Source organism: Papio anubis, chromosome 6 (genome assembly GCF_008728515.1).
Source record: "Papio anubis isolate 15944 chromosome 6, Panubis1.0, whole genome shotgun sequence".
Lineage (NCBI taxonomy): Eukaryota > Metazoa > Chordata > Mammalia > Primates > Cercopithecidae > Papio > Papio anubis.
Window position 1 is genome coordinate 25,097,889 of NC_044981.1, and position 25,511 is coordinate 25,123,399.

The 25,511-nt window shown below is 37.6% G+C and overlaps 1 protein-coding gene across 13 annotated transcripts in view; it reads right to left on the reverse strand.

Annotated features, from left to right (window-relative positions):
- Window positions 1-25,511, reverse strand: part of LOC101007063 (cytidine monophosphate-N-acetylneuraminic acid hydroxylase) — a 351,297-nt gene that overhangs the window by 12,722 nt on the left and 313,064 nt on the right. For 11 of the 13 annotated variants that reach the window (XM_009204538.4, XM_021936632.2, XM_009204539.2 and 8 more), the window contains 8 exons: window positions 21,186-21,295; window positions 19,784-19,974; window positions 16,191-16,338; window positions 15,734-15,815; window positions 14,812-14,949; window positions 12,629-12,764; window positions 3,687-3,827; window positions 135-309 (listed from right to left, as the gene is read on the reverse strand). In XM_009204538.4, coding sequence (XP_009202802.2) covers window positions 135-309; window positions 3,687-3,827; window positions 12,629-12,764; window positions 14,812-14,949; window positions 15,734-15,815; window positions 16,191-16,338; window positions 19,784-19,974; window positions 21,186-21,295 — 1,121 coding nt within the window. Of the gene's footprint in view, window positions 1-134; window positions 995-1,926; window positions 2,056-3,686; window positions 3,828-12,628; window positions 12,765-14,811; window positions 14,950-15,733; window positions 15,816-16,190; window positions 16,339-19,783; window positions 19,975-21,185; window positions 21,296-25,511 lie in introns of those variants that run through there. The other 2 variants (XM_021936630.2, XM_021936629.2) reach the window with 2 other exon arrangements.

The window sequence follows — 25,511 nt, forward strand, 5'->3', positions numbered from 1 at the left end:
AGAGATTGCTGATCACACTGTCAAATCTGTTCTCTGTTAGGCAGTTGATAGGACTTAATAAATGCTTATTGGAAAACAAAGGGGTGTTCATGTATTTCCATTATGCAAGAAAGCAAAGAAAAACAATAGCATACCCTGACCACAAGGTTGTAATCTTTAAATCCAGCCCAAGTGAAGTATTCTTTTATCCAGGATGAGTGAAGAAATATTTCATCTCCTACAGCAGCATTCAAGATTTCCAAATAAGGTTCAAAATCCCAGGAATCCTTGTAAATTTTGGTCCCTTCTGGAGGCTCTATGATGCCCTTGCTTAAAGACACAAAGGTGTGAGAACGGTGAAAGAAAGCAACAAGTAATGAAGGCAAAAGTTAGTACTTAAGTAGTAAAAGTCAACTAGACTAGCAGCTTTGAGACTGCTCAGATAATTCACAAGGGGTCCCACAAAAGTGCCTCAGTGGTCCCACCATTGCCTAAATCAGAGCAGCTCCTATTGTCTAGTGTGATAGGTTTCTAAGTCAGATTTCATTTGAAGAAAGAAGTCTATGTCTAGAAAAAAACGTGTGAAAACCACTAATTTGGGCCTCTTTGTTCCAAATAAGTAAATTATGGAAATGTTGCTTATAATCTGGCCATATGATCTTGTGGATGCCTGCACACTTGTGCCTCCCCACCCCAATTAGAATATAAGTTTGGTGAAAGTAGCAACCATGGCTGAACCCATAGCAGGTGTTCAATAAGTATTTGTTGGATATATGGATGACTTTAGCATATCTTTAAGAAATTCCCAGAACTTTGTGTCTCTAATATATGGTGCTCTTGCTGTCCTAATCAAAGCACAGCCAATAGACAGATGCAAGTTTTTATCCTTAAACCCAGCCAGTAATGTGGATAATAGAGTTCTCTGACAATCCTAGAGTTCTGTCCATCTCATATGAAGATGTATCCTTGCATAAAATGCGGAATTTTAAATCCCGAGAATGGAATAGGATGTGATCTGGATAAAGAAAATATAAGGAAGGAAATAGGTGCCCATCTCATAAAGACGTGGCAGGTGGCGGTAGCTGACCCTCTTCTCAAAACTATACTTTTATATGCCCTAAGCTACAGATGTACTGGTTTCTGTAAAAAGAAAAAAAAGAAAAAAAAATTATTTAACAAATCCTAAAGCTTCTCACTTCTAAATATATCTCAAATCTTATTCTGCAACTCCTTGCCTTGCCTCAGTCTAGAGCTTCACTAATCTCTTTCTATAGAAAGCCACACCCTCCCAACCACCCTCCCTTACTCCAGTGGTTCTACCTGTTCCCCAATCCATTCTCTGCAAAGCTGAAATGGTTTTTCTAAAACACAACTCAGTAATGTCCCTTCTTTGCTTTATAACATTCTGCAGCTCCCCTCACCTCACTCACAGCACAAATTCCCTACACTGGCTTCTGGGGCCTTTCTCCAAGCCTGGCCGCCTATCCATCTCACCCTTTTCCTCCGCTTTCACTCACCAGCCCTCTACTCAGGAAGACAGATGGCTTTATGAGGACAAAAGCCTCTTCACATCTGTATCCCTATACCTGGGATGATGACTTGTATACAGAAGGAGTTCAATAAATCATTTCTCAATGAATGACATATATTTATGCCCTCATTATGGGTATCCGCATTCACCAAACCCATTGTACACTTGCCGTCTCCAGCACATCCCATTGCTTTTGACTAGAATCTCTTTCTTCTCTCTACTTGTGACATCCTCCTCATCTCTAAATGCCAAAGATCCAGATTAAGCTTTCCTTGGTCACATTTTTTTCCTCCTCCCCTTGCAAGGCAGTTAAAGTACTTGGTCTCTGTGTGTCCCCTATACTTTGTCTTAGCTCTGAGACCCAACAGTGTTGACTTTCTAGTCACGCAGAATGCTTTGGTGAGGCACAAGGATACACATGCAGATTCCTGGGCTCTGCCTCAGATCTACTGAATCCGGATCTGGGGGGGAAGGGAGTCCAGGGATCTGGATTTACGTGAGTCTCTTCAGTTATTCTGATGTTCATTAAAGCTTGAAAATTACTGCTGGGGCAATAGAAAGAGATGATTTTTGCAGTTAGGCAAATGTAAAATGACAAAGGCTCTTGAATACGTTGCTAAGAACTGGAATAATTAAAAACCTTTAGACCTGGAAAATAAAATTAGAAACACTTTTATCCTGGAGGCACTAAGGATATCCTGCAGAATTTTAAACAGGAATGTTTGCACTTTAGAAAGGTTACTTTGTCAGCAATGAAGAGCAGGGGCTTTCAAACATTTTGCCTATCATCCCAGTAAAGACTATATTTTACATTAGGACCCTGGAGTCCACCTACCAAGGGTACCTATGAAACAAAAGTTTCATGAAATGATACGCTTGTTACATGAAATGTACTCAGGTATTTTCTAGTCTATTCATTTTATTCTATTATATTTCATTTTTAAAACATTGACTGTGAGCAATGGCATTAATGTTATGACTCGCCAATGGATTGTGACCAGCAGATTGAAGACACTGGCACGGAAGATGGGTCAAGGGAAGTTGTGCGGGAGTCAGGGGGCACTGCAGGAGTCTAGGTGATAAATTTTGAGAGGCAGAATTAAGGCCAGGGCAGAAGAGGCTGGAGATAAGTGATGGATTTGTGAGTGCTTTATGAAGGAGAATTGACCAGATTTGATAACTTGTTTGATATGGGAAGTTAGCAAAAGACAGAATCAGCTGATTTACCATTCATACTGACTTTGCAGAGGCAAGGCTGGGAGACGGTGAGCTTTTGGTAATTGCATGTACCACTCTCCAAAATGTTAGTCCATTTCCAAACAGCCCATGATGGTTTCATTTGGCTTCAGAGTAGTATTCAAAAAAATATAGCTTTGTGACATCATGTTAATTTTCTCGGATTGCATTTCCAGTGTGTTATTGTTACTTGTTCAAATGTACTATCTGTGGAATGGGAAATTGGGTAATATTTGCACTGACATGAAAACTAATTTTCTTACTGCTTTTTACTTTCATAAAATAATTTATTTTTGAGCTGTATCAATGGCCCTTAATAGAAGAAAAGATTATTCACTGTTTACCCTCTAGAAAGGTTCTGAGATGGTGAAAACATTTGAGTCATTGTTATACAGGATGAAAAGATTAGGAAAAAATTCAGTCTTCCCCGAGATTTGTGAGATACTTATTGGATAGTTCATTTTATTTAAATGGTAAGACTTCCATTTTTAAAAAGTGACCTAGGCCGGGCGCGGTGGCTCACGCCTGTAATCCCAGCAATTTGGGAGGTGGAGGTGAGCAGATCATGAGGTCAGGAGTTCAAGATCAGCCTGACCAACATGGTGAAACCTTGTCTCTACTAAAAATACAAAAATTCACCGGGCACGGTGGCATGCACTTGTAATCCCAGTTATTCAGGAGGCTGAGGCAGGAGAATTGCTTGAACCTGGGAGGCAGAGGTTGCAGGGAGCCGAGATCGTGCCACTGCACTCCAGCCTGGTAGGCAGAGCAAGACTCCATCTCAAAAAAAAAAATAAAATAGAAAGTGATGTGTGGATTTTACTGTATAACAAACAAAATAAGAACCTGTCAAGAGGCCAGAGGTGAGCCATTTATTTTCTCATAGTATTGAAAAAATATTATAAAACATTTTTATCCTCTAAAAATATTTAAGCCAAACCTGTCTGTTGGATCCTTCAGCATTCTTCCCAGATCAAGGGTGGCTCCAGGTCGAGGGGTCCATGTTATCACATCAGAGTTTTTCTTGATAAGATTGTTGAGTTCATTTGGGTCATTTTTGGTGTTTGTTTCTTTGATGTACCTGAGAAATAAGAGCACTCCCATGTAAGAAAGTTTATTCTCAAGTGCACAGTCTGATGAGTACAATGACAGATTTGTTTTATTTTCTCCACGTTTTCACTTTCCAATCCTCCTCCACTTATTCCATGGAAAAATACTGTATTTGGGCTAATGTCCCTAATTAGAGAAGAAGTGTCAGTCAAAGAAGATTGTATTTATACTTTGTTTTTAAGTATAATCGCATGGTGATTGGAATTGAAGTTAGATGTAGCAAGACTGACTACTGAAAATAGGTGGGAAGTGCACACTCCTGTGTTTAATGTTAATATATGGATTAACTCTTATTTGGCAGGCATTATACTAAGTGTTTAATATTAACTAACTGATTACCTTCACAATGCCCCACGAGGTACTATTATGATGCTCATTTGATAGAGAGATAAACTAAGGCTTAGAGAGGACATATGACTTGCTCGAGGCCATACCGTTAGCAGTCAGCCCAGCTCCAGCTCTCCACCCAGCTGTCCAACACAGGCTGTGCAGCCAGTGAAGGCTCAGCCCTCACAGGATGCCACAAAACTTTGGGAGTAAAATCTGAAAAGCTTTTACATTCAAAACCATTAAAAATCTACTTGTTACATACATACATCCTCAGTTGCAACCCATCTTGAGATCCAATTTCTTTTTTTCTTTCTTTCTTTTTGAAACAGGGTCTCACTCTTTCATCCAGGTGGAGTACAGTAGCATGAACATGGCTCACTGAAGGTTCAACCCCCCGGGCTCAAGCAATTCTCCTGCCTCAGTCTCCCAAGTAGCTGGGACTACAGGCATGCACCACTATGCCAGACTAATTTTTTGATGTCTTGTAGAGATGGGGTCTCACTTTGTTGCTGAGGCTGGTCTCAACTTCTGGGCTCTGAGATCTAATTTTTTTGTTTTCTTTTTTGTTTTGTTTTGTTTTTTGAGACGGAGTCTTGCTCTGTCGCCCAGGCTGGAGTGCAATGGCATGACTCGGCTCACTGCTACCACCCCCCTCCCAGGTTCAAGCAATTCTCCCTGCCTCAGCCTCCCAAGTAGCTAGGATTACAGGCACCCACCGCCATGCCCGGCTAATTTTTGTATTTTTAGTAGATATGGGGTTTCGCCATGTTGGCCAGGCTGGTCTCGAACACCTGACCTCAGGCAATCCACCTGCCTTGGCCTCCCAAAGTGCTGGGATTACAGGTGTGAGCCACCGCATCTGGCTGAGATCTAATTTCTAACTGTGGCATTGATAAAAGCGTGGTGTCTCCCAAATCTAATTCCATATCACAATCTTTCTTGAAAAGCCTTAACTCTTCAATTTCAATGTCATACAAGAATGTGATTGTGGTTGTGTTGGAGCAGAAAGAGAAAGATCCAGAGAAAGAGGATTTGCCACTGTGATTCACCTAACATGGGTTTTATAGACAGACATTTCTGCTAAAGGGAATTTTACTTTCTTGAGCTACAAATTGGTCACCCAGACTTGATAGATATGTTTAGTCAGATAAGCAAAAAGCACATAATCATTTGCATTTCTATAGCACTCAGGTGACACATTTATGATCTTGGAATCAATTTTATAGACACAAGTGAGGATGCTGTCACTGCACCAAAGACGTCAGTAGCTTTTCCCTTTTTACACACATTAATATCCTCCTACTGTTACAGTCACCACCGTGTCTCATCTTCTTCTGGCCTTTAGTCTCTATGTGGTTCACTAACAGGTCCCCCTGCCTCCAACTTTCCCCTCTCCAATCACGTTACTATTCATTACTCTTCCTAAAACATAAGGTGTGGTGGTCACAAAGTTCTGTAACTTCTTGATGTGTCTTTGTCTCTCTATAAAATAAAAATAAAATCAATATCTAGATGGGGTATTGTGGGAAGTGAAAGTATTTGCCAACTACTTACATGCAACAGTGCAGCTTTTAATTGCTTTAAATTGCAGCATCACATTAAGTGGTCAAGTACCCACCACCTCCAATTCTTCTCCACATCCTTGCAACTCAACCTACTTAATATTTCTTGAATCTGCATTCCCTTCTCACTCCCCACTGCCATTCATTATTCCTTCCTGGGTTATTGCAACAGTTTCCAAACTGGCCTCCCTTTCCCTTTGCCATCACACAGGCATACAAACCCCTCCAGTGCACATCTGATTACATTCCTGTTCCTCACCCGACTATCAGGCTCCCTATCCTTCCAGGAAAAAATCTAAATCACGTAGCATGTCCTAAAGTGCTCATACAACCCCTATCTCCTGTTCTGACCTGCAATCTCTCATTGCAGCACCTTGTTAGCTTTGCTGGTCAGTTCCTACTCCTTCTCTAAAATGCAGCATTCACAGACTCATCCAATGTTCGTCTCCTCTCCATCTGTATCCCCTTGCCTGCATTGATCATTCTGCATTACAATTGTTCTTCTCTTCTAATAGACCATCACTCTGAGAACAGACAATCATTTTATCTCTAGTTCTCCAGTACTTAGCACAGTGCCACTCAGTGAATGAAAAATGAATTTACGAGTAACGAAGAGCATTGATCAAAAGAAATTATGTTTTAACCTTAGACCAATCTTTTCTGAAAAAATTTGGAAGATACCAGACAGCTAAATAAAGTCAACAAGAAGTTTCAAAAGAAACACATCAGCAAGAGACCACATTAAGCAATTACACACATTGTAGCTACATTGCAAGAGACCATAGAATGTCAAAGTGATGTCAAGTTTTAACAATGAGACAAATGAAGTGCAGAGAAGTCAGATAGATGGTGGTAGAACAAAAACCACAATCCCATGTACTCCTCCTACTGTCCTGCTGCTTCCAGTTGATGAGAAGTCATGGGCAGTCCTAACACGATTACTGTCACGAAAACTCGCCTCGAGGACTGACTTATTATCCAATAAATTCAGACAAATACAGGTAAGTGTACTTTCACGGTAAAATGACACATGCATTTCCTGCCTGCACATAAACAGTCCCTGCCCTTTGTTCACAAAATATCAGTAACTGTATGATAAAATAAATTTTTTGTGGAGCAGATGATTGCTCATGAAAATGTTATAGCTAGGGGATGAGTCACTGCGTAAGCTCAGGATCAAATAAGTTCCATATACAATCAAGGGAATCTCATAAAAGCAGTTTAAACATCTATAAAGTTTGCTTTAGCATTTAAAACAAAAATTGTGCTCCAAATAACACAAAATGGGTAGATTTATTATATGTATTGCTTTTGCAAGAGGTTATGAAGTCCATAAAATGTGCATGTAATATAACTTGATTGTATCACAAATATGACTTAACTATGCTTGCTGGGTGCAGTGGCTCACACCTGTAATCCCAACACTTTGGGAGGTCAAGGTGGGAGGATCATTTGAATTCAGGAGTTGGAAACCAGTCTGGCCAACATGGGGAAACCCCCATCTCCACTAAAAATACAAACAAAAAAAAATTAGCTGGGCATGGTGGTGCATGCCTGTAGTCCCAGCTATTCAGGAGGCTGACGCAGGAGAATCCCCTGAACCTGGGAGGCGGAGGTTGCAGTGAGCTGAGATTGCGCCATTGCACTCCAGCCTGAGTGACAGAGCTAGTCTCTGTTTCTACCAAAAAACAAAACAAAACCCACAAACAAACAAAAAAACCAATACGCTTGCCTTAACTACCAAAATGCTCTTTAAGAATCACCATGTTTGCCTTTTTTGATCTTTAATTTTTCAAATTTACTGAGTTTTTTTTTTTTTTTAACTTTTTAAGGGAGCACAGATCTATAGATCTTAACGCAAATATAGATTCGTGTAACTGCCACCACAATTGGGATACAGGACAGTTCATCACCCCCAAAACTTCCTTGCATTGGCAACTTTGTAGTAAAATTCTTCTTTAACCCCTACCTCCTCACAATCACGAATCTACTCTCTATTCCTATAATTTTGCCTTTTCCAGAAAATCATATACATAGAATCTTTTAGTATGTAACCTTTTGAGACTGGCTTCTGTCACTCAACACAGTGCCTTTGAGATTCATCCACACTGTTGTATGCAGCAGTTCTTATTGTTGAGTAGTAGTCTGTTGTATGACTATACCATAGCTTGTTTATCCATTCACCTGTTGAAGGCTATTTGGGTTGATTTGGTGATTATGAATGGAGCTATTAATATTTGCATATAGATTTTTTGTGTGAATAAAAGTTTTAATTTAATTAGGGCAAAAACTCAGGAGTGGAACTGTTGGATCATACAGTAAGGTTAGCTTCAGAGAAACTGCAAAAGTGTTCTCTAGAGGGACTGCACCATTTTGCATCCTTAAGAGCAAAGCATGAGGGCCGTTGGTTTTTGACATAAGGTGGTATTGTCAATTTTCCAAAGTGCCATTAATTCTAATAGTTATGCCATTGTGGTGTTTTCATTTTCCTAATGGCTAATGCTATTCAGCATCTTTTCATATGCTTATTTGACATCCATATATCTTCTTTGGTGAAGTGTCTGCTCAAATATTTTGTCAATTTTTAAATTTTCTTACTATTGATTTTTAAAATTATTTTAAATCATAGTCTTATTGCTGATTTTTGAGAATTCATTATATGTTCTGGATACAAGTTATTTGTCAGGTATGCTACTTGCAAAATGTTCTCAGAGTCTAGAGTTTGCCTTTTCATCCTCTTAATGTTTCCTATTTATAGAGCAATCATTTTAAAATTTAATAAAGAATAATATATTAATTTTTAAAATAGATCATGCTTTTGATGCAACATCTAAGAAGTCTTTGCCTATCCCATAGACAGGAATATTTCCCATATATTTTCTTTTAAAAATTTTATAGTTTTGTATTAACATTTATATCTATAATCCATTTTTACTTACTTTTTGCATATGACATAAGGTTCAGATCGAGGTAGGTTTTTTTTGTTTTTTGTTTTTTGTTTTTGCGTATGGGTGTGCAATTGCTCCAGTAACATCTATTGAAATGACTACCCTTTCTCCATTAAATTTCCTTTTATCGGGCTGGGCGCGGTGGCTCGTAGTTCAGGGCTGTAATCCCAGCACTTTGGGAGGCCAAGGCAGGTGAATTGTGAGGTCAGGAGATTGAGACCATCCTGGCTAGCATGGTGAAACCCTGTCTCTACTAAAAATACAAAAAATTAGCTGGGCAAGGTGGCATGCACCTGTAGTCCCAGCTACTCTGGAGGCTGATGCAGGAGAGTCACTTGAACCCAGGAGGTGGAGGCTGCAGTGAGCCAAGATCATGCCACTACACTCCAGGCTGGGCGACAGAGTGAGACTCCCTCTCAAATAAAAAATAAAGCCTTTTTTCATTCACATTTCCCCAAATTGCATCTTTGCCAAAAATCAATTGGCCATATCTGTGTGGATGTATTTCTGGACTCTCTATTCTGTTCCATTGATGTCTGTGTCTATTCCTTCACCAGTACCACACTATCTTGATTACTGCAGCTTTACAAGTAATCTTAAAAGTAGAGAATATGTTCCTCTAATTTTACTCTTCTATTACAGAATTATTTTGATTAGTCTAATTCCTTTGCCTTTCCTATAAATTTTAGACACTATCTAGAGCCATAAAATATCCTGCTAGGATTTTGAAGGGCATTGTACTGAATCTACAAATTTGTTTGAGGATAATTAAGATAGGAACTATATTACACATCCGATTCATGAATATAGTACACTGTTCCATTTATCTAGAGTCTTTGATTTCTTTCATCTGTTTTATAGTTTTAAGCATATGTACTCTGTTTGATATCCTGTTTAGGGTCAGATCCATATGCACAGTGCAGCTTCGGAGTTAACCCAGGAGTTTATCCATAATTTTACGGGCTCACTTTCTTAAGCCTCCTCCTATCTGAAATCTCTCCAGTATTTTTCTGCCTCCCAGGTGTCCCCTTCTTCATCTTCTGGCTGAAAAGCCAGGGCTTCAATTTCCCTGTTCTGCTGTGCATGTTCTGAAAACTGCATACGCTTCTGGGGCAAAGTGGTGAGAGGTTAGTGACAGAAAAAACTGCAACAAGGATTCTCTTCGCATTATTGAAACCAAAATTGCTTTGATTTGAGAAAACGATTCTTTTTCCTTGGAATGTATTCTATGAACAAGGCTTCTAGCAGTCCTTCACCAGGAGAGTTGCTCAGGGCCTCTCTCATAAGCATATATGCAAAAAGTGAAAGCAAGTTAATTTTTGACTTTTAATTACTTAGGTGGCTAGAAGCAGCAAATCAAAAGAAGGATTGAGACTTCTGGTAAAGATTTGTTACAGCAGTGAAGAATGATCACTAACAGCCTCTTAGCTAAACTGTAACAAGCAGATATAATGCTTTACTGCCTGGGGCCATTTAGTGCAGGGGCAAACATATCCTGTTATAACATCCTCCAGTGAACTGTAGGAACATCAAGCTGTTATTATTACATTCTAAAACTTTGAAATGATGAATCCACGATACCAAGAAAAGATCAATTATGCTCTAATACTCTGAGAAGACAATTATACCTAAATCATAAAATTTTCACATCTAGAGAGATAAACTATAGCTATCCAGAAAACTGTGCTACCTAGCATGATTTCATTATTTAGAATGCCCAAGTTCCCAGAAGTTCTATACAGCTGAGATTTTACTCTATTAAAAGATCTGTGATGCCAAAAATTATTAAACTCTGTTCAATAGAAACACAATGCAAGCATGTGTGTAATTTTAAATTTTCTAGTAGCAACATTAAAAAAGTACAAAGTAACAGGTAAAATTAATAATTTTACTTAATCCAAATGTTATGTTAATATGAAATCAAGTTTTAAAAATTGAGATATTGTGCATTCTTTTCTGCATATCAAGTCTTTGAAATCCAATGTATATTTTAAACAGAGTACATCTCAATTTAGATCGTACATTTTCATCCGAAAGACTTGATCTATATTTAGATTTTATAAAATGTATAGTTCAAAAAGTAGATTCTCATGCTCAAGTTGTTCCACACATACCCAAAAAGTTTCCCAATAAAAAGAAGCAAGTACTAAAAATGTGCTTTCATGTAACATTCAAATCCACATTGACACAACTGGTTCATATTTTTTTTTAGAAGAACTGATTTGGCTTTGAAGCAAAAGCATAACAGTTTCAAAACTATGCCTGTCCAAGTTTAGTAAATTTACTAACTTTTGTGTCAACTCATTAATATTAACATTGAATTCAAAGGGGTATTACATAAATCAAAACTCAACTATAAATTATCAATACTAATGAAATATTCTTCAAATTTTGCTCAACTTTGCAGGGAATTTCAATGCTGTCAATTTAAAATAAAATCTGCCTATTGGTTTATTTTTTAAAAATGTATAAAATTATGAATTGGTGCCATGACAAGTTTCCATTTTAACATAAATACGTGTGATGGGTTGTTTTCCCCTCAAAAATGAAATGTTAAAGTCTTGAGTCCTAGTACCTCAGAATGTGACCTTATTTGGAGATAGGGTCCTTATGGAGGTAATCAAGTGAAAATGAGGTCATGTAGGTGGGCTCTAAAACAATCTGACTGATGTCTTTATTAAAAAAGGAAAATTTGCACACAGATAGGCACACAGGGAAAATGCCATGTAAAGAGACAGTAAAGATGGTCATCTACAAGCCAAGGAGTGTCTGAGGCAACCAGAGGCTGGGAGAGGGCCGGGGATCAATCCTTCCCCAGTGGCTTTAAACAGACCATGGCTCAGCCCACAGCTTATTTCAAACTTCTGGCCCCTAGAACTTAACAAATGTTTGTTAACAAAAATTGTAATAGGTTCCTAGGGCTGTTGTAACAAATTTTTGTTACATGACCCAGTTTATGTTCCTTTGTTACAACAGCTCTAGGAACCTAATAAAATATTTCTCCTCGTATAACTAAGTCACAGTTAAGCTTTTCCTTTCATTGTGTTCAAACACAAGATGTGTTCAACATAATCTGACAGTACATAGTGATTAAGAGCATGACGTTGGAGTCAGACTTAGGATGAAATTCAAAATGAGTTTTTCCATAAGCATTATGATATCAGATCAAAAAACAAACCACACTGCCAGATTTTATCTTTGATTCCTGCATATTTGGCAAGCAATTCTTTTGTTTCAAGAGAATCTTGAAATTAATCATGTAGGTTTTCTTGACTTAACCGAGCATTGGCAAAGGGGACAAGATCAAATTCATGGTCTTTTATTTCTTTCAACAATCCCATAAATTGGTGATGATTCATAGCATTTGCACAAGTTATACTGCTGCAAGAAAAATCACACGAGGTACCTAAAACATGAGAAGACAGCTTCAATCTGTTAATGACACAATTCTATTCTGGAATGCAGTATGGTGTAGAGAAAAGAGCTTTGGAACTAAGCATACCAGGGTTCCATTCTCAACTCATGTTTCCAACAGGGTGACTTTGGGCACGTCCCTTGGCCTTTCTGAGTTTCAGATTCCCTATCTGCAAAAAAGGAACATACCCCCTTTCCTATGCATAGCGCTATTGGGAGATTAACTTAGATGGCTTAGCTAAAAGTTCCCAGTTCACTTCCTGGCAAATAGGAAATGGCAGTTGCCATCCTCTTTCCTGGGATCCTTTTGGAGAATATCTGTTATTTTATCTCCTGAAAGAGTTCCTGGCTGCCCAGTGTGGCTTTTATTCGTGTTCTGTGTTCTCCAGCAGCTTGTTAGAAGTTCTAGACACCTACTAATCACTTTCCTTCTCACGTCACATTGCTTTCACAGCAAAGTCGCTCATTCCACATACATTAAGTTGTATATAAAGATGTACAAAAGTGTCTAGCCATACTTGTCTGATGGATGAGATTCCACAAAATACCCAGCAAAGGGACAATAAATTCGGGGTTGCAGGTTCTTCACCAGCTGAGCCTTGTAGTTCAGGAGCTTCTTCCTTTCTGTTTTAATAAATTGGGCTTTCCATTCCTCTGAAATGACAGGATTTAAATTAGACTCTCCTCTCTGGAAAATCACAGAAAAACACATGTTCTAGCAGATTGGAACTCCTTCAGGAGATAAAATTGATAGATAACTAAGGCAGAAATAGAACAAGGCTCCATGTCATTAGTGGAGGATTTCCCCGGAGTTTTTATCTTGCAAATTTCAATTGGTTACTAGGAAAATGTTACCAAGCCAGCCAAAGACACTGAGCTTTCTCCTTGTATATGGCAATTCATTCGGACCCTAGCTGAATACACAGGGTAGCATGCATCATCGTAGTTGGTGTGCATGTGCATTTTAAGGGTATTGTAATTCTTGAAATTGTTAACTCTTTACTAACATGGAAATAGCTTCATTATTTTTGTAGATTATAACAGGTGTGTTCAACATAATCTGACAATACACAGTGATTAAGAGCATGATGTTGGAATCACCTAGGATGAAAATCCTGACCCACCACTTACTGGTTGGGCAGCCTTGGGCAAACTACCTAACTTCTCCATGTCTATATCTTCTCTGTAAATGGCGTCATGATGCCTCTCTCACAGCGCTGTTCATTTGCTTATTCATTCACGCAACCAATATTTATTATGCACCTACTCTGTCAGACGTGGTTCTAGCCACTGGGAATAAAGTGGTGAACAAGGCAAAGCAGGTCCCTGCTCTCATGGAGTGTTCATTCTAGTGAGAGAAGCAAATAATGAACAAGTAAAGTCATTGCAAAGAGTGATGCACCATGAAGAAAATAAAACAGCAACAGAACAGAGAGGCTGGGGTGAGTGGGATGAGATGGAGGGAATCATTAGACAGGATGGTTAGTGAAGAGATGACATTTGAATTGAGACATAGATGAAAAGTTGCTAGTCACAGGCAAATCAGGGCCAGCTGCACTCCAGGCAATGGAAACAGTAAACGGAAAGACCTAGGGCAGGTGTGCACTTGACACTTTGGGTCTAAGAAACGAAAGGCAGGATGGGTTGATATATAGCAAGCATCAGAGTGACAGGCAGTGAAGGAACTTGAGGAATTAGACAGGACTCAGAGCATATCGGGTACAAGATCAGGGAGCTGTTACTGTTAATGTTTCTATGAAATTTGACAAACACAGATAAGGATATAAAAAAAATACAAGCTACCCATCACCTAGACATAACATTATGGTATATTTAAGACCTTTTTAAATGTATATGCGTGTACTCACACATACGTGCACACGCACACACAAACTCACTGTCACACACAATGGGATAATGCCAGTTAACCTTTAATAAGTATGTTTTACCTTCCCAGTCACACTTTTAACTTCTTAAGGACAGAACCTTCCCTCTATTTCTCATGTGGTTACACACTCTGGGAGGCAATGAATATAGACTTAGAGAAGAAAGCAAAGAACGGGACAAAGGTTATCTTCATATTGTAAAACAGGGCATTTTCTGCCACATTGTTAGACAGGGATCACTTATCAGATATATTAATTTATTAAGTGGACATTTATTGAGCACTTACAATGCTAGTGTTGAGGATACACACTTCCCCCAAGCCAACCCCAACCCCACTCTTGGACCCAGAGCAGAAAGGCTCCTGCCTAAGACCCCCAACCAGAGGACCCTCCTCTGGGTGCACCAGAGGTCCCCGACTAGAGGACCCTCTGTGGGTGCATTGCTCCCTGATATGAACATCCACAGGTTGAGGTGCACACCCCGTTAGGAACCATATTCCAAGAGCACCTAAGCCTGGATGACCCATTTCAGGCCTTTCCTGTTCTGCTCTATGGTCTACATGGTGAATCCAAGTGATTCTTTTTCTTGGCTCCTCCTGAGGTGCTCTCAGATCTCAACATTTCCTTCATGCTGCATCACATTTTGAGCTAGAAACCTTAGTTTGTAATCTGCAACTTACAAGTCTCGTTTCCCAATAAGATTGCATACTTCTTGTGGGGAGGGACTATGTCTCAATTACATTTGTATTTACTCTCACAGCATTTAGCAATGTGCCATGCCTGATACTTGGTATCACTTTCATATAAAATATTACCAGTAAATTTTCCACCACTGAAAGTCATTGGAAAGCCTGATGCTCCTCCAGCAAAATCACTCATCATTAGAGCAACCTTCGTAGGGAGCCTTCCCCCATTGGGTCTGGTGCAGTCCACTGTATTCAGTATTTTATGACCTGTGGAGAAACAAAGAGGTATAGGTATTCAAGGTGAAATCTTGAACACCCATGAATGGTTTAAATTCCAAGACAAAGTCTTCCGTGTACAGTCTGTATAATTGAACTTATTTGATTATAGAAGAATTGATTATATTAAAGGGAAAACAGTAAGCTTTTAAAACTTAAAGTTTTCAATAGTATATTCTGAATTTTCAAGTGACTAAATTCATCCTATTTGACTTGGTGGATTCTAAGTGTCTCATGAAGACATTTACCTTAATTCCACTCTAGCTCATTCATAGACTGCTTTCTTCAGTCAACTTTTTCCAGGTGTTGAGCCCAAAGGATCAGAAAAGAGTGGATTAACATACTTCCCTGTATCTTTTGCAAATTACATGCGAAGTTCATAATCAAATGATTGTTGGGGCAGTAAGGCCATCTTTTCATATGAAAAGCAGTGCATGATTATATTACATGATATTTCTAGGTGAAAGTAATAAAAGACATTTATTTAATAAAGGTAGTTTTGAAGAAATCACTATAGGTGGAGTGTAAAATATTTATTGCCTTATGAAAGAAAGCTTTGCTCCTGTCACAATCTAGATGACATTATTTATAATTTGTTTTCTGGAAAAATTATTTGAAAGGTAGCTCCATATTTCTAGGACAAGGATATAATATGCTATATTCTTTCAAAATGGAGCTAGAAGATGAACATGTGATGAAATTTCATATAGATATTACTATCCTTCCTATTAAGAATGTTTTCCATTTTTCATTGTCAATGGGGGTAAAAACATACCTTTGTACTCCACAATAATGCAAGTGTCCATCTCAGGATGAACACCATCCATCAAGATCATGAATCGAAGATTTTTGTCCACCTGGAATTTAACAATCAAACCAACAACTGTGAATTTCAGTTTGGTTTTTAATTCAATATTTGAGAAGGTAATCACCTGTTCTGGAAAGAATGGTCAATTGAACCTCATATTTGAGGAAATTTCCTTATTCAGAACTAGATTTATTACCTGTTCTGTAGTGTTATACTATAATAGTATGGGCTAATGGAAAGAAAATAATCTTTGCCCAGGACAGTCTGCCTAACGTTTGAAGCTCAAATAGAGGTTGTGTTTATGTAGTATCAGGGACAGACCACATTGGCCCATTTTTTTACTTAATCTTATGGTGACTATCTCACATAACATTCATCCCAGAAAGCATAACTGGAAAGCATGGAAAGAAAACAGATTTCTGACCTGCTGCCATATTCCAAATGGCACGACATTGATATTAGTCAACTGGACACCGCTCTGATTCAGATTCCAAAATACAGGCCTTTCTGTGTTTCCAACATAAATGGGAATATCTGGTCTTCTCCCAGCAAGCTTTTTCAGTGTGGGGTAACTAGGATAAGACAGATGGAAAGGTTGAAAGGAGAAAAAAATAGTGTCATCTAGTATGAGAGACAGTTTGTTCCTTTTACCAACATATATGACAGAGAAGTGAGGAATTGAAAAACTGAACTCTCCCCAAAGACCAGAGAAAAGTTTTTCTGTTCAAGGCTGACTGTGAAAGTGATGGGAGATTCTGAGGGGATTCATCTTTGTTATTAGAACATATCATATGCTCATGGCGTGGACATCAACCAGGTATGCAAGTTCCATTTTCCACACTGATGCTGCTTGAAGGAGGGGTAGTTCTAACAGTAGACACAGACAAGAAAAAGTCATGCTGTAGAGAAAAGAAATGAAGATCATGGAGATCCTCATTTCTTTGCATTCCTCAAGCAGTAGCTCGCAGTAAGAGAGAGGACTGGGACATAGTACAGGACAAAAGCCCCCCAGGACCATTTTGGGGGTCGGTTTTTCAACCTTCAAAGATTCTGTCCCTTTTTAAGGATAAATAATATATGTTGTATATCAAAGCCACACTTTAACAGACTATATTATTTACCCTTAAGGGAGGGACAGAATTACCAGCTAGGCAAGACAGTGAAATTTAGTGTTGAGGAACTACATTCCACAATTGTAGTAATCCCAACTCAGTACACAATCAATCATCCAAGTCTTTTTGACTATCTAGACATATTAAGTCAGATTTTATTTATTGAGCATTCATTATATAACAGAGTTATTATACTGTAGGGGGTGGTAGAAAGTTGAATAAACAAATAAATGATTACACATCTATTATTATTTCAAACTTGGTGCTGGGGCAGTTTTACATACTATGTTATTCAATTCCTACAAAAAAGCTACGAATTTTTTTGTTTTTGTAGATGAGGAAACATTCAGAAATACACAACACACAGTAAATCGGTATTCAAATTTGGGTTTTCTGATTCTAAACCTAGTGCTTCTATAAGAAGAAAGTTTCTAACTTTAACGAATATACTATCTGGTTTAAGAATCAGACTTGTACACAGAGTATAAGATCAGGCAAAATAATATATATAATCATAGGAAAAGTACTTTAAAAATCTGTATATCAGCACTTAGCTGTACTAATATTCAAGTTCCAGCATTGCGTTAAAAGCTATCCAAATAAGTAGAATCTGGAAGGAAGTGACAGAAGTAATAAACTTTCTCCCCCCCAAAAAAAAGATTCAAAAAATCAATGATTCTTTGAATGTACCTTCAGTCTCTGGGTTCAGCAGTGAAATCCTGCATTTTAAAGGACTTTGGGAGTTAGGATAAGTTATTCTAAAATGGATGTTTGTTGCTTTGGATTTTTCAATTGCTAATAATTCTTACTGGCAATCCACCAAAGTACATTGGCCTTTTCCCTTGTTTTTGTAAATCAGGGAGGCTTTATTCAGTAAATAAAGGTCAGACAGAAGGGTTGGGGGCAAACAATCTTGATGTTTACTAGTTGACTAGGGAAGAGTCAAAAAGTAAGGGTCTTTCAAGGAAATAGACCCAAAGGAGTAAAAAAAATCACAAGCTTTGGCCCCTTTTCAATAATAAACTATCTGCAACACACTGCACAACCGATGTGTTATGATACTATAGTTGAAAACTGTTGTTTTAACGCAAGACAACTGTCGACACAAGCCTGTGAAATGAAAGCTAAACTGGTTTTCAGGACAGTAGTTAAAGAATAATTCAAAAAATGAGTTCTTACCCTCCCTAAATTTAGTGTATTCCCATAGAATGTCTCTCATTAAAACTTTAGGTAATTGCATCTTAGACACTATAAAGCAATCACATCATTTATGTGCTATTGTCCCTACACAAGCTATACAAAATTACTACCACACATTACTGTTATTGTACAACAAATGAACTCAGGGCTCTTGTAATCCTGAAATTATGCAAGTGTAGTTCCAGGAGGTAGTGTGGCACAAAGGTATCATATAAAGTGGAATTTTAGTTGTAGTACCACAGTATCCTAGGGGGTTGTGATCAGTTAAGAAGTGTGTTGCAGGCAATTTGTTACTAAATCAGTTAATTAAAAAAAAAAAACACTTCCCTGAAAAATAAATCAGAGCATATCCACTATTTAGAGTTCCCATATGCTTTAGAATAAAAAATTAAGGGGCCAGTCAACCAGCAACCAACATGTTATCTCTAACCATTTTGTCATGTAGGGGCACAGAAAAACAAAGTTGAATTGCTTGAGTAGCACATTATGGGCATTGTTATGTGTTTATATTGGCAATCCAGCAGAAGTGATACAAATTTCAAAATAATGATGAAGAAATATGACCCTATAGTTAAGCAAAGGAATCGGCAATATGTGCTTCCCTCTTCTAATAGCTCAGTACATTCGCAAATACGTGTGGTTTCTTAACTTAAAGTTCTCCTTTCTCCCTCTTTTTTAATTGCCTGGGTCAGGGAAAATTTCAGTTGCTATCATTAGCATCATATTACTCTGGTTCCAATGAAATACTGAGTGAGGTTGAGTCAGGATTACTATGTTGGGTGTTTAGTGTTAGGATACTATAAATCAGAGCTTGGCAAACCATGTTTGGGCTGAATCCAACCTGCTGCTGCTTGTTTATGTACAACCTTGCAAGCTAAGGGTGGCTTCTTTTTTCTTTTGAAGCTTGCCCACAGCGGAGGGGATGGTTTTTACCTCTTAAATGGTTGTAAAGAAAATCAAAAGGACAATGATATTTTGTAATACATGAAAATTATATGATATTCACATGTCATTATCCATAAATAAAATTTGATTGGAACACAGTCAGTCTCATTCAGGACCATCTATGGCTGCTTTTGGGTTACAACAGCAGGGTTGAGTGGTGGCAACTCTCACTGTATGGCTTGCAAAGCCTAAAATATTTAGGCTCTGGCCCTTTAGAGAAAATGTGTGTTCCCTTAGGGTGGGAAGTGAGAGGGTTATTCATCCTTTCCTGCTTCCTTACAATAGCTCCTTCCTCACTCCCAATGGTGTAAAGTGTAGAAAAGTGTAAATCATTTGTATAATTTTATGGGGTACAAGTGCAATTTTGTTACAACCAAAGATTGCACAGTGGTGAAATCAGAGCATTATTAATCCTAATCATGTACATTGTACCCGTTAAATAATTTCTCATCATTCACCTTCTTCCCACCCCCTCACCTTTCTAAACCTCCAGTGTCTGTCATTCTACTCTCTACGCCTATTTGTGCACATTATTTAGCTCCCACTTATAAGTGAGAACATGCCATATTTGTCTTTCTGGAAACAGATTTAAAAGTATAAACTTTCTATGCAAATATAAATATTTATCTTAATTAGTCCTCTTTTCATCATCCCAGCTGAACCTACTTCAAAGTCAGCAGTGATTGCAAAAGAATTAGAGAACATTTGATGCCTTCCCTGCAGCATGAGCTTAGGAGCTGTGTGCTCAGGACTTCATTACCTCAGGTGGTCCGAGTGCAGATGACTGATGTAAATGAGGTCTGCCTGGCACAGCCTCTCCAGCCAATCAGATGGAGGCTCATGGAGCAACCACCATCCTCGGGCAAAAGCAGGACCGATTAACCAAGGGTCAAACACCATTCTCTTGTCTCCTAACTTGAGGTCCATGCAGGCGTGAGTGAGGTATGTTATCTGTTAAAAGAGAGTGAGATTCCTATTATTGAATTGTTCATTACTGGTCAGCAACAATGAACGGAAATGTTTGGTTTGGGTGGCTGACAAAGTACACAGGTTGGAGTACTTTGCTCCCAAGCATGATCAGGCAAAATCTCGGACTCAAATACAATCCAACAAGAGCCTTTCACAGAACACAGTTCCCAGCACAGGTCATGACTTTATTCAAATATAAATTCTCATGGTTAGTTTTAGATGACAAACCAATTGGTTTACCTAGTTTTAGTTTATTTAAATTAGTTCCTAAACAGTTATTTACGGTCCACACTGAAGAACATATTTTGTGACCAGTCCTTTAAAGCAAACTTTACAAGGAAAGGCAGTTAGAGATGTTATCACAAACATTTGGGGATTTAAATGCCAGAGTGGCTGTGAATAGCAATATGAATGGATGATTCTCGTGAGTTTGGTGGGTTGGCATAGCCATGCAGACTCAACTGACAACTGGCTAAACAGGCTTGTAAGACTTTCTCTTCTAAATTACCTGTTAAATAATTACTCGTGGATGCCAGGGCCTCTAAGAATGGATACAAAGAATGACTTAGAGACTGGCACCATGGGGATTCCAAATCCGTTCCTCATTCTCTTGCCACAGCTTGGCACCTCTAGAGAAAAAGGAATGTATTCAGAAGCAGAGATAAGATAGCAGGAACGTCATGTGAAAAGCCAACAAAGTGGGTGAGGAAAGGTCAAGGCACAGATTAGTTTTTATTACGTCTATTCCAGGCAGGTTCTCATTTGTTTCCTTAAAGTACCTGCCCAAATAATACACAATCTTTCTAAATACACAGAAAAATTAACTTTTGATTGTGTACCTCTCCCAAACTATTGAAGTGTTTCCTCTGAAGGAAATTCTCTTATGAAGCTGGAAAATACAACTACCCATTCTATCCAGTAGTGATCTGGCATCAAGGGTAATCTCAAATAGTTTTGCATGAGTCTCCTTAGGGATTTTCCCAAAGTTTTGTGTTGTTTTTTTCCTTGTAATCCCTGCCAGGTTCTGGGGGTTCCTTAAAGAATTTGTTTGATTGACTTTTTATCATATGTCATAAATACCCACCTCAAAGAGTATTCAAGGTAATATAGGATGTTTACAGATATAGATGTTAAATGGACATCTTAGTTACATTTTTGTGTTTAATAATATTATCCTTTTAATATTTCCTTACCTGGACTTCTCCAAAATCCAACTCTTCAGGAGATCTGGGCTCTGAGTCCCAAGGGTTAGGAGGATTCAGTTCTAAAAGTAAAAGTCCGTTGTTTTCATCCATTTCAACAACTAGAATCAAATGAGAACAAATCTGGATTAATGACAAAAATGGCTTTTTAAAAGCATCACTGAAATAGAAATGCATGGTTTTCCAAAAATCAAAGGAAAATCCAAACAAAGGGTGTTCAGCACCCTTTGTTGATGGAACAAAATCAAACAAAGACCACTCCCTTAGATGAAACAATATCTGCAGAGACTACAACTTAAGATGAACACCAATTCATTTCTTTATTCATGTTGAGCTTACAGAATTTATGAAGTCTCAGTCATGTCAGGGATACACACATACAAATAAGACTTCTTTACAACGAAATGAATGATTGATAGAGATGACTTCGAGGCGCTATAGGAATGCACAGGGAGGGGCATCTGATCTGCAAAAATGACACACATTCAGTATAAACCATATTCTGAATTTTGATCTTTTCTGGGCTGGTGATACACAGTAAGATGCTGGGCAGTGGCAGCAGGTGCAACTCTCAGTCAGCCATGTGCAATCACAAGGCTAAACACCAGATACTCTACAGTGGTCCATGTTGCCAGGTGATTGTGCCCAACTGCAGGCTAATGTACATGTTCTGAGCATGCATTGGTAGGTTAGCCTAAGCTACGATGCTTGGTAGGCTAGGTGTATTAACTACATTTTGACTTACACTACTTTCAACCTATGATGAGTTATGTAAGTTGAGGAGTATTTGTATACAATTCTGTTAATTATACCTCAATAAAGCTGAGGGAATAGAGAATAGCTGTCCTGAAGCCCCAAATTCAAAAAAGTGATTACCTCCAGGGCATGGGTGGGGGGATACATGATATAATCAAGGAAAGATATATATTGTGTTGTTAATGTTTTATGTTTTAAGCTGGGTGCTAGGTACATGGGTGTTCACTTAATTTTTAATACCTTTTAACATTGCTTAAGAAATTTAATAAAAATATTTTTCTTAGTCATAACTATCAGCTTATTTAATGGTGAAACACAAATGACTTTCTTAATAAAATCAGGAATACATAAAGAATGCCATTATTATTGAACTATGTTCCTGAAATTGTGAGTGGTATAATAAAGGTACATATTATTATTTTGAGGTTATATGATTGCTGGAAATTAGTGTCATGAACTAGAAAAAATGCTGGTTTTGGGAACATCTGGATGGGAATCCTATTTCTGCTGCTTATTAGCAGTATCCTGAGCCTCAGTTTTCTGATCTATAAAATTATAATACATACTTCATAGAGTTGTTGTAATAGATCCTAAAGTGTCTAGCACCATGCTTGGAACAGAGCAGGCATTTAATAAACAATATTATTTTGGTAATTATTTTATACATAAAGGAATATATAGAATTTTAAAAGTTCATTGTAGGACAAACAAACCTATATACTAGCCAACTCATTAGAAAAATACAATTGTATTGTGGGAGACCCTCAGGAAACTCTTGCATTGATACCTGCCCCGTCTTCATAATTTTTCTTTTTCAAGAGATGCAGAAAAAAATAAGTCTGTAATTCTTTACTTGATCTTAGCCAGGAAGCAATTGTAACTCTTAATCATTGTTCTGAAGCAATTACCATAAAGATCTCTCTATGCCCCTTGCACAAAGATAAATTGCATAGATGCAGCAAAGAAGAATGTGACATCTGCCAACTATTATAAATAAATTCATGAGAATATAGTATTAATTTAACCTTACAAGCTGATAAAATCTAGATCATTTGGGTTATAATTTTATCCAGAAAAAACAAATGGTAGTCCCTACAATCTTTTTAAAGGAAGAATAATGAAGGAGAAATGGAACAAAAGCATACCATAAAACTATAATAATCAAATCACTGATTATGGACATTAGGTCAGCCACAAAGTGGATCCTAATTATGTTAACTGTTTATTCTAAAGAAGGTATCAAATATGTGGACCATCTAACATGGTGCTGTGGCAATTAGTTCTCTAAGCATTCTAGTTGATTAAAGACACAAAGTGACCAAGTCATAAAAATGTATAAAATAGAATATTAAATATGAGAGGACTTTTACATTTAACAGCAACAGAAATAATTCCAATGGAAAATCTGAATAGATACAAATGTAAAATGAAGACGTTCTAACACCAAAAAAATTTGGCAAACACATTTTGCCAAACCATATTTAGTGAAATATTAGCATCATATTTGATAGAACAATGCAAGTAAAAACAATGAGATGCAATTTTTGCCTCAAATGAGAACAGTCTGAAAGACTAAGAATGTTCTGAGCTGGTAAGGTATGGGGAGAAAAGGCATGCTTATATACCAGTCAGTGGGAGCAAAAGTTTGTCAGTGCCAAAGAATGGATGTTAATGCAATACATATTAAAGAAGGAACATATGATGAACTCATTCATTCATTCATTCATTCATTCGTTTAGGACATTAAGTGGAAACGGTTGTGTTAGTCATAACTTCCAGTTCATGACATGTATTTGATCCATGCAAAGCTCTTCTCTTTTTAATATTATTTATTTATTCCCTTTATCTCTAGTTCCCATTCTCATTTTCCTCCCCTCCAAGGTACCATTCTGAATGTTCGTGCAAAATATGCATTATATTGTGTGTGTGTGCATTTTTAATTTATATAAATGGTATTAGGCCTCCAGTCTGTTTCCTACTCTTTTTCACTCAACACTATGATTTTGACACCCATGATGTTGCCATGTGTACCTCTAGCCCACATCTAATTGCAGTTGAGTATTCCATGGTTCATGTCTATCACATTTTACAAATTCACTCTCCCAGAGGTAGACTCCTAGATTCTGCCACAACAGAATTTCTTTGAGGTATAAACAAGAGCAGGATTTATGGATGCTAGTATGTTCATAAACCTCATCAGGAGCCAGGCACAGTGGCACGTGCCTATATTCCCAGCTTCTAGAGAGGCTGAGATGGGAGGATCACTTGAGCCCAGGAGTTCAAGTCCAACCTAGGCAACATAGCAAGTCTCTGGCCCTAAAAACAACAAAACAAAACAAAAAGAAACAAAAACAACAAACCAAAAACTCATTTGGCTAGTTACTGCCAGATTACGCTTCAGAATGGCTGCAACAGCCACACTCCCGTCACATGGATGAGGACTTCTACGTCACTGACAACGTTTGGCACCATCTTAGCTTCTAGTTTTTTTCCGCTCTAAATGATGTAAAGTGAAACCTGCTTGTTTCATTTGCAGTTTTCTGATTACTACTTAGTTTAGTAAGTATCTTCATATGTTTAATAGCCTTTGGGTTTATTCTGTAAAATTCTAGTTCATACTCTTTCTTCCCTTTTTATTTGAATTGTCTGTCTTGTCAACCTGCATTATTTCCTACTCTATGCTTGATATTAATCCCTTGTTGATTATAAACATTGCAAAAAACTCTCAAACTGTCATTATGTCTTTTAATTTTGTCCATGGTGTCCTTCATTAAGCAGAAATATTGTGTTAATACAATCATATTCATCCATATTTGACATTTTTGTTTGCCCTATGAGCTGTACTTTTGAAGTGTTATCTGAAGAGTGAAGAAGTACCACACTATCTCTAGATTGCAAAAATATACTCCTGTATTTCTTCTATTACTTTCACATTAAGGTTATTGGGCCAAGTGAAGCCCGCCTTTAGGCTGAAGTATACAAAGTGTTATTGGTGAATGCTTTAATTGCCATACCCTTTTACCAGTAATTCAACTACTGTATGAAACAACTCCAAATACAGAGAAGCTCTTAAACACAAAAATACCAGTTTTAAGTAAAACTATGAAGATCTTAAAATCTAACAGAAAAATGGCTAAATATATTAGTTAATATTTAATGTGAACATAAAATTATATGTGTATAGAATCTGACCTTATGTCTAATATCATATTGACAAGATGCAAAAATGGTTTACATTAAAGAACTGTGAAAAATTAAGACTAACAAGAAGACTAGAGAATGGAACAGCTAGATGGAAGATTAACAGGGAATAGAAGACTTCAACACCATAAACTGACTGTACCTAATGGACATACACAGAACACTTCACCTTGGGCCATAAAACAAGTTTCAATAAATTAAAAGGATCAAAATTAAATAAAGTATCTTCTCTGAACACATTGAAATGAAATTACATATTAATAAGAGAAGAAAGTTGCAAAATCAAACAACACACTTCTAAATAACAAATTGGTTAAGAAATAAAAAGAAATTAGAGAACATTTTGAAACAAATGAAAAC